Source organism: Drosophila simulans, chromosome X (genome assembly GCF_016746395.2).
Source record: "Drosophila simulans strain w501 chromosome X, Prin_Dsim_3.1, whole genome shotgun sequence".
NCBI lineage: Eukaryota > Metazoa > Arthropoda > Insecta > Diptera > Drosophilidae > Drosophila > Drosophila simulans.
Genome location: NC_052525.2, coordinates 12,987,534 through 13,005,286, shown reverse-complemented (window position 1 = coordinate 13,005,286; position 17,753 = coordinate 12,987,534). Strand labels below are relative to the sequence as shown.

Below are 17,753 nucleotides of genomic sequence, written 5' to 3'. Positions count from 1 at the left end.
GAGGAATTTTGGTACTGAAGGGTATATACTGCGCTCTTATCTCTTTCGCCATATCCATTTAATCCGTACATTTTGAAGCATTTTTTCAAGTATTTATTTGGATGCTCGTATGTGTATACATTTTTTGTCGCTCGACAATTTACAATTACAATTACAATGCTTGCAGTCATTTTGAAAAAAAAGACAAGGTTTTAAATATTCTTTTTTGCTGGGCTTTTTCTGTTGTTCATTTGATACTTTCAGTATTTATGTATATGTTTTTATAAAAAAAAAATATTATACATTTAACTTAATCCTAGGCATAGCTGACTTATAGTACACATTGTTATCGATTTACTTTTTTTTAGCTTTAGTTTTTTATACTTTAGTATAGTTTCTTGATGCGGGTTTCCGTTTTTTTTTAGTAAAATCGCTAAATTTCATCTTAAATTTTAGCTAGAAAAAGTTCACTACGGTTTTCGGGGTTATAACAAATTAATAAAAAATTCATTTAACAATTATAAGTGGGATTTTGCTTAAGCCTAAAGAAACGTAAATTTTCTCTTTAGTTTTATGTACAAACAGATCTTTGCCTTTAAATACGTATTTTCTAAAATGATGTGTTTAGGGAAAGTGTTAATTTTTCTAAGTTGGAACCTTTGGTCCTAAATTAGTTTATTTTTTAGAAAAGCTAACAAAGTATAATAGTGAATATTTCCTAAAAATAAATGTACAATTTGCATGTATATTCATTAGTTTTTTTCAGAGCATTTTAATTTGTTTTGCGTGTCTTAAAAATAAATTTTATGTTGAAAAATGTGTTGGATTTTGTAGAAAGTTTAAACAAATGTTAGCAGTGTAAAAATGTTTCACAAAAAATACACAATTGGCAACATTTTCTTTGCTGACTTTTCGTGTTTGGTATATTTGCATAAACCTGATGCTGAAAGCTTTATCCTTGGCTGATTTGAGAGACAAGATGATAAGGGTCAAGATGTTTAAAATACATAGTATGCTTAATAGAAGTGTGAAACAAATTTACCGGTGAGGTACCGAAAAGTATAAGTACAAACTTTCATCGGGAAAGAAAAATTACAATTGGCTGAATTCGTTTTGACAGAATTTAGAGCTTAAGAATTTTCCATGACTGATTTGAGAGCTCAAGTTGATGAGGGTCCGAGTCAAGTCAAAGGAACTCTTGTCAAGTCAGCTCGACCTTTAATCACTCTAATGATTTGAGCTTTCCCTAGAGCAATATAAAAATCGTGCAGCACTGCACCATCATCATCATCATCATGGTCATCATCATCACCACCACCATTATCATTATCAGACATCGGTCTTGTAATTTTCCCCCGTTTTCCCGCGTGGCTGTCGCTGCTCTTTAAATTCAATCAATCAAATGGATTTGCCACACCCTCGCTTCCTCATTGTCATTGTCATCTTTATTTTTTCAGAAGCCATTCCACCACTTTTTTGGCCAGCTGCGACAATATTTACACCATCGGAACCACTCAGACCACTCAAATTGTCGGTCGGGATGATCCTGGCCAACTGAAAACCAGAAATCCGAATACCCAAAACCGAAAACCGAAAACCCAAAAGCAACCGCATTACGGTGACCACGCTAATTGCGGACCAACGGATTCCAGATTGTGAGTGGGGAAACTTTTAGCAGGTGCGGAGATATCTGTGGCCACAGCTAATTTATCTAATTGAAAGGGATTTAGATGGCAGATGAACTAAAAAGATTACCCAGGTCCTTCGTTAACCCATTGAGTGCTGCACGAATGTCAACATTAGTTAGCGAAATACCTCGCTTTCCACTTTAAGGCCTTTGAGCTTTTAACTTATGTTTTAAATATATTTCAATAAAATTTAAGATAGATTTTACTACACTTTACATCATAAAATTCAAGCTAAATGATTTCAATATGCTTTGTGCTATTTTACAAAGAACTTATACAGAGAAACACACATGAAGAGCACTAAAAAATTTCCCAAATATTTTTTTGCTGCCAAGGACACAAAAAAATCCTCCACGTTTGCTGGCTAAATTTTCGGTCATTATTAATTAACGGGTTCGAATGGAGGACCTGGTGTGGTTTTTTAATAGAGGAGAGAATGAATTTCATAAAACTAGCGCAGTGGACCACTCCGATTTCAATTAAAAAAACCATTTTCGCGCAAATAGTTTGTTGGAAGTTGCAGGGGGCGGAACGAGAGCCAGAACCCGTGGCAGAACCAGAGCCCAAAAACCCCAAAACCCCTGCCCCAAATGTCGCTGGACCCAAGACCGAAATGGAGCCACGAGCACGTGCCCGTGATGGATGGACTCTGGTCGCGACATCGTCGTGAAATGGACCACGTCCGCAATGCATGTAAATGAAGAAGTTCCTGTCGAGCATTTTTCCAGGCTGCAAACCGGTTTTGGGGGAAAAGTGAAAATGTGGAAAGGTGTATGTTTGCTAGAATGCTAGAATGGAGTCCGATAACAATGTTCTGGAACATGTTGCTCATACGCCACGTTGTCAGCGGTCTGCTTAGTGTCTGTCCGGCCCACTTTCATTCCCACTACCACTCCCACTACCACGTATTTGTATCTGCATTCGCATCCGGATCCGCATCCCCATCCGCATCTGTGTCCTGCGTTCTCATTGTTTTCTAGCTGAAAATGCCGCTGTCGCAGCCGTAGAATGTCCGGCAAATGTCGCCAGCAATTGCGGTCCGCCGGCTACAACAACTGGAACAGCTCTCTCTCTCTCTCGGAGGCTTCCCCTGCCCAGGACCCTTCGCTCCTCATATTACCCAGATGGCTATTGCAAAGGGGCTGGCCGAGGCCAACGGACCGACACACATCTTCCATTTGTCTCGCCCAGTCAGCCCCAGTTGCTGTCCAGCTATTAGTGGGCTTATGTCGTCTTAAAGGCCCTTCAATTGGCTGTTACACCATTTATTTTCGGGCGTTGCACATCCTGCACTTGGTGTGGAAAGTTCGAATGAAAATGTACATAAGTCGAACCGAAAGGAATTGGAGATGCAATCGTCCTGCATTCTGTATTCATATACATACAGTTGCGGCGAATATATGTTTGGATATTTAACAAAGGTAACAATTGAAATAAATATGTACAATTAGGTGTTCTTCAAGGAGCTTATGAGCTGAAGGTGACCCGTTAAATATTAAAAAAAACATAGCTAAATTAAACGCAACTGTATATACATTCTGCGCTCATAAGCAAGTTCCCAAATACTATATAGTGTGAGTTTAAAAACTTTTTAAAAACAATAGTTACTGATAAAGTTTCGAAGTCTTCATTACGAAAAACTTGTGACTGCAGCAGTTTAAAAAAGAAAGCGTTCACCTTGCTTTAAGAACCAAACGAGTGCAACGGAATGCAAACCGGATGCGGATGTGTGGGCGGTGGTGGGTGGTTGTGGGTGTGGGCGTGGGCGTGGGTGGGCGAAGCGAAAAAACACCAGCAGCACCACCGCCCCCTTGTCTGATTGCAACGCGCCTCCTCGATGTCCTTGTTGTGTCATCAGCGACGCTGCGGCTGCGGTTAATATGTTGGCCGATGTCCAGTTGCTGCAATGCATCCTCTCTGCTCCGATGTTGCTGCTGCTCCTCCTGCTGCTGCTGCTGCTGCTGCTGCTGCTGCAGCTCCTTCTGCTCTCTACCGTCGTTGTTGTTGTTGCTGATTGGCGGGCCATCCTTAAATGTCAATGGGACGTCATGATAATCACGTCTGGCGCTGAATTCCGTATGTCGATAAACACTTTGGACTCCTCGTTCTTCTGCTGATGTTGCTGCTGCTGCTGCTTGTTGCCGCCGGGCAGGATCGTAGTCTGCCCCATGGCTGTTCCATGCCCCTTCATCGCGGGCAAACGTGCTGCAATACTCGGCGGATGCGGATGTGCATGGTGCATGCGCTGCTGCTGTTGCTGTTGCTGCTGCTGTGCATGTTGCTGCTGCTGCTGCTGATGCTGGTGATGATGGTGACAGATCTCCTGCGGCTGCTTCGCCGTCGAGGTCACCAGCAGGCCGCCGTAGTGCGAGCGGCCGCTGTGTCGCTCCTCCATCTCCATGGACTCCTGGCGCGGCATCTGCGGATGTTGCTGCTGCTGGTGCATGCTGCGCCTTGTCAGCGTTGCCACCGCCGGCGATCCCGATGGCTCATAGCCGAAGGTGGAGAAGAAGCGCGGTGGCGGGGGCGGCATCATCATGGCCCCGCCCCCAGCGCCACCACCCACGCCCAGCGATGAGGAGCTGGACTTTTGTCTCATTAGCGTGGCAACACCGCCGCCGGGAGCGACGGCGATACCGATGCCAACAGCAACACCAACACCAGGACCCGCCGACGGTCCAATTCCGGGACTGTTGACAAACAGCGATTCCCTGAGGTGGGCGCCAATGGAGCGGAGGAGCGAGCGGAGATTGGCGAGAGAAGAGAAGAGAAAGTGGGGAGAAAGCAAAGTGAAAGGTTTTAATATTTGTCAGTCACACACGACGGCAATTGGTTGCGAGGACACTGCAAGAAATCAGGGCTTAGTTACACAGTTCAAATAATTCTAACGAGATCCTATCTTAAGAAATTAGAGCAATAAGTGCCCGCAACAGTTTGCAAAACCAACCGAATTTGTATACCCTTTAATTACTAATTAAACCCTAATTACTAGTGATTTTGTTATTTTTTTTTAGTGTGACTTAGATGAACGATGCGGACAAGAGGCACTGGTTAGCACAAAGGTGATTGTGTAGCCGCGGGACAGGGATTGTGGGACAACGGTGAGCGCCAATCAGGTGAATTGAATCCGTCAGATGGCTATCACGGCCATATGGTCTAAAAGGGGGATCCCGTTGACACTTCTAACACTTCGGCAGTGCTGACCAGTGACTGTCCGTATTAACCAAAATTTAATTTCAATTTAAATGTTAAAAAATATAATTTAGTGGAAAATATGTCAGTATTGTTATTTTTTTATTTTATTTTTTTACTTTATTTATTTATTTTACTTTTTTATTGGAAGAAGTGTAAAAATCAAGCTACTCAATCAAAAACAACTCACATAAACATCAACTTTTATTATTTACATACTCATTTACAATGCTTGTGTCTTAATCTATATAGTAGTGGGAAAACAAACCATACAGAAATTACATAAATTAAAGGCATTAGCGTATTAAAAAACAAGTTACATTCAAAACGTAGAGCAATCGTTTAAATTCATTATTCTGTGGTGTCCTCGTATCTTAATAAAAATCCCTCTAATCCGTGGCATTTAAATCTGTGTGCGCTCATGTGTACACTGTCAACCAGTGATAAATGCCAACCCACTAATAAATCACCCCGAACAACCTGTAGCAGTTTGGCTGTGACAGTGACTTGTTCCCATCACTATTTGGTGGCATGAATCATCTTCATCTGGGCACGTCGGCATTGTGTCACTGCATTCCGCCTGTCGGCCCGACACTGCCATTGCCTATGTATGTATGTATGTCTGTCTGCCTTCGCGCCTGCCTGGCTGTCAACCCATCCCACCAAGCACACCCACCACCCATCACCCTACTGGCATCGTGGCATCCTGGCATCCTGCCATTCCTCCATCCTGCTAACCCACATTCCCGAATCCTACAACTCCAACAGTGCAGGACCTGTCGCTATATCCAATAAAGACGCATGCAAATACAAATATTTGCATCGATTTGTGCTGTTCGAGCAACGCACATGTATATATGTATGTATATGTATAGACCCCCGCCCGGGTTGTAACTTCCTGAATTCCAGGACTTAAGCCCGGCTCCACATTGCCATTGTTTTTAGTGTTTGCCCGCCGTTGACTTTGCAATTTTCTGGCATCTATTTGACTGCATACACAGGGTCGATTGGGATGGGAACTGTTGTTGGTGCTGGGAACTGGGAGCTGGGAACTGGGAATGGGTCTGGGACTCACCTCGTCTGACAGCCCATGTCGCAGGCATTGGAGGGCACCGCCGACATGGCCGCCTTTGTCATCATCTCGTGTGTGGCCGTGGTCGTCGATGAGGATTCGCCATCATCCTCGCCAACGCCGCAGAGACTTGTTTGCGTCATATCGGCATGGCGGCGCAGGATGCTATGCTCCTTCTCCTTGAAGTCCGCCTTGCTGGACTGCGTCGATAGTGGAACTGCCTCGCGATAGTATCGATTGGACACATCATCCAGGATCTGCAGCGATGTTTGCGAGTGCTTTTGCCTGCACACGGGTGGAAAATTATAATTAAATTGAGGGATTTTCAGCCGTCTTGCAAGGATAACTTAAGACATTTTACAGGCATTTGTTTCACATAATAAAATAATTAATCTTTATACGGTTATTTACGCCAAGTAAATTAGTTCTAGCGGACAATAATGGGTATCAGTTTAATATCAGTCGACATGACTGCACACTGCACAATGCACACTGCGTATACGTAATGCGATTAAGTCTATTCAAGATTTCGACATTTTGAATGATAATCCAGATGAATGGGGAAGACTCACCTGGATATGTTCTCCCGCGAGCGTCCCTTGGAGTTGCGGCCCATCTCGTCCAGCTTGCTCTCCTTCGACTCTCGGATGTGCTCCTGCGGGGATTCCATTGGATGAAGGCGAAGAGAGAGAGAGGTAGAGAGAGAGAGGGAGAGAGAGGGAAGAGGCCGATGTAATAAGCATAACAATAAATATTTTCAATTAATTTGGTAAGGAAGGGAGGCGGGCAGGCGACCGAGCGGGCTTAAGCTCGATTCTCGCATGGAGAGTGTCTGTAATATAATATCCTTAAAGCCCACTGCACTGTGGATTATGGGAATGGGCTGGAAAGGGGGCGTGGCAGAGTAATTAAGCCAGCTGCCACCTGATGCCGCCTCCCTTTGTTTCCCACCTTCTCCCTTTCTCACTCTCCCTCTCTCTCTCTCTTTCTCTTTTACTTATGCATTCATTAATACTTCGATTTTGGAAATGTGTATGTGTGTCGGGGAAGGGGGAAAACGGGAAGGGGGAAGAAGGTCAGGAGAGTTAAATCCTGCCGGGGAAGAGACACTTGATGGCCTGCATAAAGGGAAGCGTTAATACGTAAATACAGAATAATGAAGGACGAACTGCATCCGCCAGGCAGCAGGCAACACAGCGAACAGCCATTGGAAATCTCGATGGCCACCAACCACCCAACTGAAACCACCTCAAATTGCATTCATAATGAAATGCAAGGCAAACATTGCGTGCACCTTTCAGTCTCCCCTGCCAATTATTTCTTTTTATTGTACAATATTCCCCCATTCAAATGGAATATAATGGAAAAATGAGGGAAAATTCGATGCAAATCGCTAAGGAAATTCAAGCCAAATAAATCAGGAGAGTATCTTTATCTCCGTTCTGGTTTCATTTCGTCTGACCAAATGCCAACAAGTAATTGGTTTCCAGAGTTAACAGTCAAATGATCTCACGGTGCACAATTCGTTTTATTAGATATTTATTTTTCATTTATATATATATATGTATATATAGTTATATACTCGTATATAGCCCTTGTGCGGTATTAGTTTTGGCAGCCATTCGTTTAGCCAACAGTTAACTATTTACTTAGCTTTGCATTGCACGATTGTCCGTCCAATGAGAACATTAAATTATTACAATTTCAATAGCTACTTAGGGTTAAGAAACGTTGATCAAAGGGCTCTGTAAAATTATTCAATTGCGCCAAGACCCAATGCATTATTCGTTTTATTTAAATTTGATCCACCTTGGTTGCCATCATTTTTGCGCATAATTCTTTCTATAAACTGTAAGCCTTTTAATGAGGTTATATCCATAATACTGTTAACTATGTTCGCCCAATGTCGCATTGAGTATTCCTACCTAAAGGGGGGTATATCTAGGATATAGCCCGCCACACAATTAGCAGCTTAACTAATGAGGGGGAAATGACGCCGAACTGCAAATCCCCCCAAGGACCAGGATTTGATTTTGTTCAGATTTCTGGTTTGCGGTGAACTCAGCACGAACTACGTGGACAAAGCGAAGGTCGGGTCACAATGGTAAATGGGTTCGATATCGCATTTCTCTCCTTTTTTTTGCGCAATTTCGGCCAGCCTGATTTTAATGATGTCGTTGCAGATTTGCATGCAGCAGCAGCAGGTGGTCACTGAACCACCATCACCACCGCAGAACGTGAGCGAATGAATTTCGAATGAGTTTCTTTTCTAGATGATTTTGTGCAGGAACTTGAGGGGATGTACGCCGGACTTGGGCTTGCCCAGTGTTGGTGGCGGTGGCGGTGTTAGAACCATGTCCAGCTCCATGGAGGTTGAGGAGCTAGTAGCCACCTCTCCGCCACTGGAACCGCTGCTGCACTGCATCGAACTGCTGCACGAGTGACTGGAGTTGCTGGGCAGACACTGGCCGGTGACCAGTACAAACTCATCATCGTCCTCGGGCAGTGTGAGGCCGCTGTCGCTGTCACAACTGAAACCAATGCCATCGTCGTACTCCTGATCTTCCACCTGATGTTCCTCCTCCAGCTCCTCCTCATCGCCTTCCTCCATTTGCTCGCCATCGTCCACATCCAACTCGAAATCACAGTCACACGTCTGCTTGGGCGAGTCCATCTGCGAATCAAAGTCGGAATCGCCACCAACTGCGGCCTGCTCATCTCGGGTCTCATGCCCCAAGTTGGGCGCCATTTGCCCGTCCGATGAGTAGGAGAAATCGCACATGAAATCATTCTGTAATCCCACGAAAATCGCGCTCTTGGGCGCTTCCAGTATAAAGGAATCAATGTGATAGATTCCGTCACTCAACGCGGGCACGTCCTGTGGATGAAGCACAAACAGAAAGAGAAGACAGGCAGAAGAGAGAGAGAAAGGGAGAGATAAAGATGGAGTAGAGAGAGAAAGAAAGAGGGAGAAATAGATAGAGAGAGAGAGAGAGAAGTTGATTTAAAGACAGAGAAAGAGTGTGAGCTTTTCACATCACCGATTTAACCAAGAGAAGATTGAGAGGAGACAACTCTAGAGCGAGACAACTCTACTGATGCATGTGGCAATGGGTGTGTGAGCGAGCGAGAGCGAGATAGATAGAGGAGGGTGTGCGTCACTTGCTACATGCATTATGATGGCAACTCTGGCTACTTAATAAGCATAATCACGACAATCAAATGATAATATGCATTTCATCAAATGCCATTCAGATTTTGGAACGTATAAAATGTTTTCTTAAGGACCAAGTTAACAATTAAATAATCTTAAATGTAATAGTTTTGTAATTTGTAGTTGCAAAAGCTAATCCACTGTATGTGTTGACGATAGCAAACATTAACACTTGTGAAAGCCAACAATAAACTTCAGTAACTGTCGAATTTTCGGGCTTCGCTTTGAATTTTAGGAATTTCAAACAGGTTAACAGATAATTTCAAAAGATTTGCAACAGCTTCTGAATTCACAGAAGCCATTAAGTTTGTAAATCGTTTGCAGGAAAAATGGTAATTGTTTAACTTCAATTTGTATACCAGAAACAACAATAAAGGCATAAAGACTCAATACCAATGTAATTTTCTCAATAAAGATTACGAATGACGTATATAAAAGTGCACAAATCTCAGTTATCCGTTGAGTAATTCCCTGTATAAATCGCATTGAAACCTATCAAAAATATAAATGCAATTCTGATCATTTTTTAATACCAAAATGGTAGCCAAGGCAATCGGCTCAGCACAAAAGTATATTTGCAATATGCACACAATAAGTCCCCGAGGAGTCCCAGCAACTAATCTGATTTAGCCGAGGGGAGCAGCCCCATGCCAAGTGACTGACTATATGTACATATATACGCCCGATTCCCACCCGGCTTGTCTTCGATTCGATTGCTGGCAGCTGAGGGGGGCTGGTGCAACAAAAGTCAACGATAATTTAATCATGTCTCTCACTGGATTTCCTGGTAACCAAGACAAAGACCGAATGGACACAAAGCCTGAAGGCTAAGCCGGTGCGAGAACTCAATCCGGTGGATGGAAGTGGGTAGTAGGAATAGTTTATTCCATTTGGATTGTATTGTCAACGATTTGCCACTTGCAGCAGCTCGGCCAATTTGTGGCTTGGCACTGCGCACTTGGCGTATGAGTGATATGCAAATGAATATCCACTTCAGTGGAAATAAAACTCAATTTGCGAGAGTTTGTGCCATAATTAATAGATATCATTGCACCAGATTGCAGCTGTCCTGTCATTAAACACACATAGACAGCGGGTGGGAAAGAGACGCAGACAGTTGTGGCAAAAGAGACGGGAATAGATGTATCGAGAGATGGAAGAGGAGATGGGGCCACAAAGACGTGACAAGTCGTGCCTTCTGGGCCTGCTGATGACGGCCATCAAGTGAGTTTGTCTGGCTCTGATTCTGTCTGCTTTTGTTTGGCCTTGTTCCTTTCCCATGACCCCAGTCCATTTTCCGCCTCCCGTTTTCCAAGTCCACTTTTCCGGCCTTCAAGTTTGCGGCCTACAGCTAAATTACTTTGGTCAGTCCATCCCTGCCCTTTGTGGCTGCATTTTTTCACCACTCTCTCGAACACTTTCAAAGTTTGGAGAAAAGCATTTAAGACTCATTAAATCATTCTGCGACTCAACAAATTAGAACTTTATTTTCCAGACCTCCCATTAAACAAATCCAAAAAAACAGTGTGTAATTAGCTATGCAAAAATAAGGACTATGATAAAATAATCATATGGAATTAGTAAATTATTTATGTCCCATAAATTGTAAGATTTTATAGAAAGCATGGATCATAGTTCAAGGCTTTAATGAACGGACTTATAAGCTGTGAAACTGGATGACTGCAAGGGTATTTGCAGCCTAGAGCATTTGCCCCATCGACCTGACCCATAAATCCAATTGTCTCCTGCCTTCTCAATTTTGCCCCCCAAACACGTAGAGTCCAGTATTTGATTAGTGGTTTTCTTCAGAGGAAACTGTGCCAGAAGTGATTTCTACTAGGAAACTGGGCTTATGATACATAATCAAACCGCAGGGCAGATTTCCATTTCGCTCAATTCTGCGGTCACAAGCTGTCCATATTCATACGTTTTGGATTGGGTTGAGTTTGGCTTGGTTTGGTTTGATTTAGTCTAGTTGAGCTTAGTTAATTTCTTTGCGATAAATTCCTGGTTGTTTGCTGATTTGGTTTTAATGCCAAATGCTTTGTGCCAATTAGGGGGCAAATCAATCGTGTTCGCATTCGTTTGTCTTGGCCGCACTTTAATTGGCCGAACTAATTGCGTAACTATGAATTTCCAGTTGAATCGTTATGGTCGTGCGTAATAGCATTGCCCAAATATTGCCTTCGTTATTTAATAAAAATCTGCGGAATATTTTTACCAAATGTTGTTTGCCAACATATATGTGCGAGTATATATGTATGAATATATATGTTCAGATGTGTGAAAGTTTTTGGTTTGCGCTCTGATGACTCCTGCCTTTTTGGCAGGCCCCAAAAATCTGACGAGAGACAGACGAATGGAGTGGGCGCAAAGTTTGGCATTTGTTTAATTGGAATTTTTGGGGTTTCGAGGAGTGTTCACCTTTTGCGCTGGTTGCTCGAGGGCAATTTGGAAAATTAACTTCGAACAACTTGCCTCTAATCAGCACCCGCCCACAAAGATATAGATGTTGATGTAGATGAATGCGTAGATATGGGGTATGGTGTATATGTCTATTGACTTCCTGTGAGCATCCTGTCCACATCCTGTCGACATCTCAAACCGGCGGCGAATCTGCATTTGATGCTCACAGCTTTCATTGTTTGATTGGCAACCATTTGTGAAATATTCTGCTCCGTTCGATTGCTTTTAATGGCCAAATCATATTTTATGATTATTGACAACCGTTGCCAGTATGCAAATGGGCAGCAAGGAAATGGAAATAAATTTCCCCGAAATTTGATTGCCGGCCCATAAAGCGTGACGAGCATCTTTATCGATATTTTCCGACACAAAAAACATAAAGCCTCGATTTTGAACCGCTGTGTGCTGTATGTGTGTGCAGTCTCATTGGTGTCTTTTACTTGGAATTTGCACTTGTGATTTCGCCCAACTGGTGCTTAATTATGATTTTTCCAGCTTAATTGGAGTCTGCTTTACTTGCAGCGCAAACCGCAAATGGAATGGGGTGGCAAAAATCAATCCGATTGGAAAAAAGGCTTCCTGGGGGCCTTCGGCGGAGTTGTGCCTACCAAAAATGTTGCGGTTTGCCGGTTGATTGAGTGGCTGATTGAATGCCTGATTGACTCGCAGATCGATCGACTGAATGCCTGGCTGCCACCGAGACGTGCATCATTAAGTGCCATGCCACGCCACGCCACGCCCACGTGTTAAGGCCCCAAGCGAAGGCATTTCATTTCGCATTAAGCCCCACGCTTTTCACTTAGCCCCATCTTGTCTGGCCCGGGAATTCAGCATCGCAACTCTCAACTCCTTGGCATTATTTTATGGCTCCGGTCTGAGTGTTTCTTCGGCGAATTGCATTTCAGCTTGATTTATTTCATTTCATTTCATTTCGCCAATGCAGCCAGTGTCCAGCGGCAGCGAAGGAGGCTAAGGAAAATTGATGGCAGCGAAAGAAATACGGTTAGCAACATAAGTTGGTTATTACTTGCTGCTTAAAGCCAGGACCATTGGCCAGGACTCCGAAACGCAGCCCACTGCTGCACTCAAAGAAAACTCCATGTGGCATCCTTGCCACATAATTAGCAGCGAAGTGTCAAAGAGAAATTGCAGCTATTTGTTCTGAAGAAAGTGTGGGAAATATTTCTTGAAGAATGTGGTGAAGAATTGAAAAGGAAACTAGAGACACTTGAACTTTAAACCCAATTTATAAAAAGGGAGAGTTTTCAAACGAAATTGGCAAAATCGACCAGATGCACCGCTTGCTAACCCAGATTTTTCTAAAGATTCTAAAGTACGCCTGAATAATTAAAAGTTGCCTTTGAAACCAAAAGCTTATAAATGGCCCTTCAGCGGGCAAGCTGCGGAAATGTACTCGACTTGGAAAAGTGTGCTCTTTTCACACCTACCCAGCGAAACGAGCTTCGATTTATTCTTCGAGTGTACTCCACTCGTCACTCCGTCCGGGAATCTATCTGTGCGCCAGTGTGTGCCGACTGGTGAGAATTCGCTTCAGTTTCGAATAAAATATTGCATTTCCCCAATGCATGACATGGCTTCAGCTTCAGCAGCAGCAGCATCAGCTTTAGCCTCGGATTCAACTCCACCAACTGGGTACTGAGCTCTGGTGCTGGTACTGGTACTGGTTGTGTTTCTGGTCCAGGGCCTGTGTCCTGTTCCTACTCCAGCCATGGATCTCCCGGATCCTGGCAGGCTCTGCCTTAGACTTTAGCCCCCAGCTGAGGGCCAGATAAGCCAGGCCAAGTCCCCCTTAGTTTTCCGCCATTCCCGGGGCAAACTCAGCAGCCCCTTGCTGCGCCGCTCGCCCCGCTCCTCCTGGCATCACGCATGAGCTGCGACTGGCGGAAATGGCAGTTTTTCCATTACGACTGCCAGGCCACGCTCTTGGGGGCCTCTTCAACTGGCCGACACTTGGCGGACTCCTCCGGCATTGGGGCCTTTGGCCCGACTGCCTTACTGCCCCCCTCTTCCGTCTCTGTCTGCGCTCGATTGCCCTGTCTCACTCGCGTATTACTTAATTTTTATGAAATATGAAACACACAACAGCAGCACGACGGCAGCAACAATCTCATTTCGAGCAGCGACAGTTGCACTTGGAAACAATGAGAAGTGCCATCAAATTTAGCTAAAATGCATTCTCAACGGAGCTTAAAATAATAAAACAAGGCACTGGGGACTTGCTTGTGTGGTACCGAACATTGGCTACCCTATAAAAGCTATGGCACAAGCAAAAAAGGAATTTAATTTTTACAAAATATGGGAAATTTAAAGATTACTTTTCACTGATTTAAATTACCAGGTATTTTATAATATTTTAATAATCTCTTATGCTCTATTTGTTATTTCGTATGAACAATTATTTGTATGGAATATGAAGTCAAGGAAATGAATATGCCACCGTTGGGTGATGCTGATACCCATGCGGATTCCAGCATTTTAAGGATGCTCTGCGGTCGGAAAGCAGCCGCAATTGCCGTAAAAACTATGGATATGCATGTGCTGGCTGTCATTGCAATGCAGTTTATCTTGAGGTGGGAGCGCGAGTGGAAGGATATCAGGATATCACTACAATGATTCGCTTCGTTTGCCTTTCGCCATGCAATCGCTGGCCCAGCATCAGCATCAGCGAAAAACGGAGAACTCCAAGCTAGCGCACTTGCACTTTGGCCCAGTGGCAAACTTGCACTGGCAGAAAATACTAGTGACTTCAAAGAAGTATTGCTATAAGTTACAACAGGACACTTAGAACGGGTAGATAGGTTGTAAGAAGAATGACCTTTATGATCTTTATCTTTGAAATAATAAATATCTGCATTTAAATAAAATAAATCATAAATACTTGCACAATGTAAGCTGAATTTGTTCTAAGTGCGGGAGCAGGAGCACCCAAGTCGTTGCTATTGCTTAAATGGCAACACTAAAATGCCACTCAAGGCATTTGGCCCTGTATCTGTGTATGTATGTGTGCAGGACGAGTGTGCCCGTGTATGTGTGTGTGTGTGCGGTGGCAGGGTAAATATGCATTGCGGTTGTTACCAAATTGCATGCAGTTATGGCAAGCGCCTTGCGAAGGATGCGGCCAAAACGCAGACTTTCTTCGCGGGAAGGGCAAACTGGGAGCCAGGATACGAATGCATCTCCCCCCAGTCGCCTTCGGTTGCCATGGGCGGAGGGGAAGGGAAAAGCGGATGGGGGTCGGTGAAGGACTTCTGCGGTGCGAGGTGCGCTTGAGGATGAATTGCAGTGATGAGATTTTCACCGAGTTTTCGCTAAAATCCCATTGGGGAATCTCTGGCAAATTGCAGCTTAGCACATATATTACGAAAAATGGGAATAAGAAAAGTGTGGGCTCGTTATAAAAAGTACATTTAAAGCTAACAGACCGTGTGGAAAAAATGTTAGATTTCCAGCTCATCACTTAATGTGTGGTTTTTGAAATAAAATATTTTATAAACATAATCAGGTAAAGAGTTTGTATTGTCTTAATTGAAATAGAGTAGCTCACAGAATGACGAAATGCAGATAATCATAAAGAATAACCCCATTACATTTGTCATTTTAAAGTGCCTGAAACGGAAATGAAGAAATATATAAAATGGCCTAATTTCCCCACTCGAAAGCTGTGCACTTAAATCACCTAAATTAGCCCTCGTAATTTCCCATTTGAATTCACCAAATCTGAGCACCTTTATCAACTCGTAGTGAGACATCTATTATGATGAATTATGGGCATCATCAGGGCGTCATCACCCTCGTTTTTATCGCAGTAGCGACCCTCGTCTGCTGGGGATCCTCCCGAAAAAAAAGGATAAAAATAAAGGCCAAAGGAGTTGAGAGCGGGCAAAAGAAATTGCATCCTCTTCGCTGATTTCGAGTGTGCACGAGTGAGCGGAAATACTTTTTCTGCTTATCTACATGCTAAAATCTAAGTGGCAACAGAAAATGCTGCGAACACGAAAGAATGGAATGGAGAGGAAAGTTGGCGGCGGAGGAGCTGGTGGAGGATGCCATGGCCAAAAGCCAGGGAGCAGAACCTGTGGGGGCGCCAAAGGATTTAGCTGGAATATGGAAATAAGTTTTATTATATGTGCGAATGTTGCCATCGGTTTCCTTTCGGATACCCTCTATATGGACGCCATTTGGTGGCCAGAATGGGATATTAAAGTGCTGGCCATCTCGACATCGCCATCGCCATCTTTGCCGCACCGAATGATTTTATCAAATCTGCTGACGCTGAATTGATTCGGTTCGATTCGATTTGATTTGATGTGCGCTTTGTGCAAATTTATGTTTGTCCGGGGTCTGGTGTTCAGTCTGTCCGTTTTTTCCTAGGTCTAGTGTCAGGGGTCTGGAGTCCGTGGTCTGGTGTCCAGAGTCAGGTTGTCCATGGTATGCGCAAAATCAAGAAGAGAGAAAAAATATGAAAAAAATAAACGCCCAACCCATTTGCCATTGATTCAGTCGCCCATTCGCCTTTATTGATGGCATAATTTCCAACGCGACGAAAATCCTTTGAAGTAGGGTGAAGGTAGCGGCGGTTTGGGGGTTTCTGCCGCCCGCCGTCAGCCATCATCCAACACTCGAGGCGATAATCAGATTGAAGCCCTCCTGCATCTGCGAAGGCACAAGTGTCGCTCACTGTGGGCTGATCACACAAAATATCGAGCAGAAGTAATAGGAAACGACCAACAAGTTGGCAGTGAAGAAAAGTTGCAGGTGTATACGATATAAAATTATAAATTTCAAAAATATACACAAATATTCATGATAGAGTAATCATGGAAATGGGTTTTTGGCTTCGAAATTTCCCCAGTCACCTCTTAAACCTTCGAAATGGTAAAGTCAATTTGGGCTTGACCACCAGCTTTATGGCACTTTTGCTGGTCGCAACCACAAAGAATGCCTTGCAAATTGGGTTGCTATTATGAGGTGGATCCCGTGTCCTGGACCCATTGTTTCTCCGTTTCGCGGTTCCATATGCGCAGGGGCTGCAATGTGGTCCAGGATCACCAGGGGCTCGGGGGGGCATTGTGAAAAGTCAACGCACGACGGTGTTTTACAATTTAGCCGGGACATGACTGCATTGTCTTCCGCCGACAACATCAAAGGCATCTAAAATCCAGCTAAGCTCCAAAAACCAGGCACACTCCTATCGGCAACTAAGCGAAAAGAGCTCGTATGAGCAATATTGCTCATACGCCCTGTATGCAGCTCAGAAATTATGGGCACAACCCTTAAATACAGCTATTTGCTTTTTACGGTTTTATGCATTAATAAACATATTAGTTGTTATGCATTTTTTTATTATTTGAATTTAATGCTCCTGAATGAATTCCCCTCGTTAAGCTTTATTGCCATTGAATTGCATAAATCACAGAGCACTACAACGCAGTATGATCAACAATAAACGTTTAAAAAAGTGTCATTTAATTGTCGTGGACGTGGTGAAAGCCGGCGGTAATTGAATTAATTAAATAATCCACACCTTCTTCGCTTAAATTAAATTTGCAAAAATCAAGCTTGTTTTTTTCACTGCGATGTTGCTGGCCTGTGAAAAGTTCGCGCACTAGTAATTATGACTATTAACGACACAAGTTACACTTGAGGGCTTTCAATCGACCGCTGATGTTAACCTAGTGGAAGGTTAATTCCTGATTATATTACGTAAAACCATATCGCCGCAAAGTTATTTGTTTTGTTTTGCAACGTGCTTTTTTTTCATATCTCATAATTAAATTATTCATTGCGATTGGCTTTTTGCGGGGCATAAAGTTTACCGTGCTGTCGATATCAATATCGGAAAGCAGCCATCCCCGGTTGTCAAGGGTCCACCACCGGTTGTCCTGGCAAAAGTCATCTCATCTCATTTCATCTCATTTCATTTCATTTCAGTTCGCTTCATTTCTGCTGCTATTTTCTATCTTCCCCGGGGGTCAAGCCCGCAATGGAGCTTCAATTTGACATCGCCTTCGGTTTGAGGCGTAGCGTATGCCATTCGATGGGGATTCGCTGGTAGCCCAGAGTTCCGGCCAAATTGAATGCCATCGAGAAGTCGGTCGTCCTAAAGTGCCGGCAAGTGGAA

At 43.7% G+C, this 17,753-nt stretch overlaps 1 protein-coding gene across 3 annotated transcripts in view; it reads right to left on the bottom strand.

The window, feature by feature from the left end:
- Positions 1 to 220: 220 nt before the first annotated feature.
- Positions 221 to 17,753, bottom strand: part of LOC6725870 — a 75,326-nt gene continuing 57,793 nt past the window's right edge. For 2 of the 3 annotated variants that reach the window (XM_016173839.3, XM_016173840.3), the window contains exons 11-13: positions 6,504 to 6,586; positions 5,935 to 6,216; positions 221 to 4,378 (exon numbers count right to left, since the gene is read on the bottom strand). In XM_016173839.3, the coding sequence (XP_016039194.1) occupies positions 3,703 to 4,378; positions 5,935 to 6,216; positions 6,504 to 6,586 (1,041 nt within the window). In that variant the 3' untranslated portion in view covers positions 221 to 3,702. Of the gene's footprint in view, positions 4,379 to 5,934; positions 6,217 to 6,503; positions 6,587 to 6,649; positions 8,810 to 17,753 lie in introns of those variants that run through there. The other variant, XM_016173841.3, reaches the window with a different exon arrangement.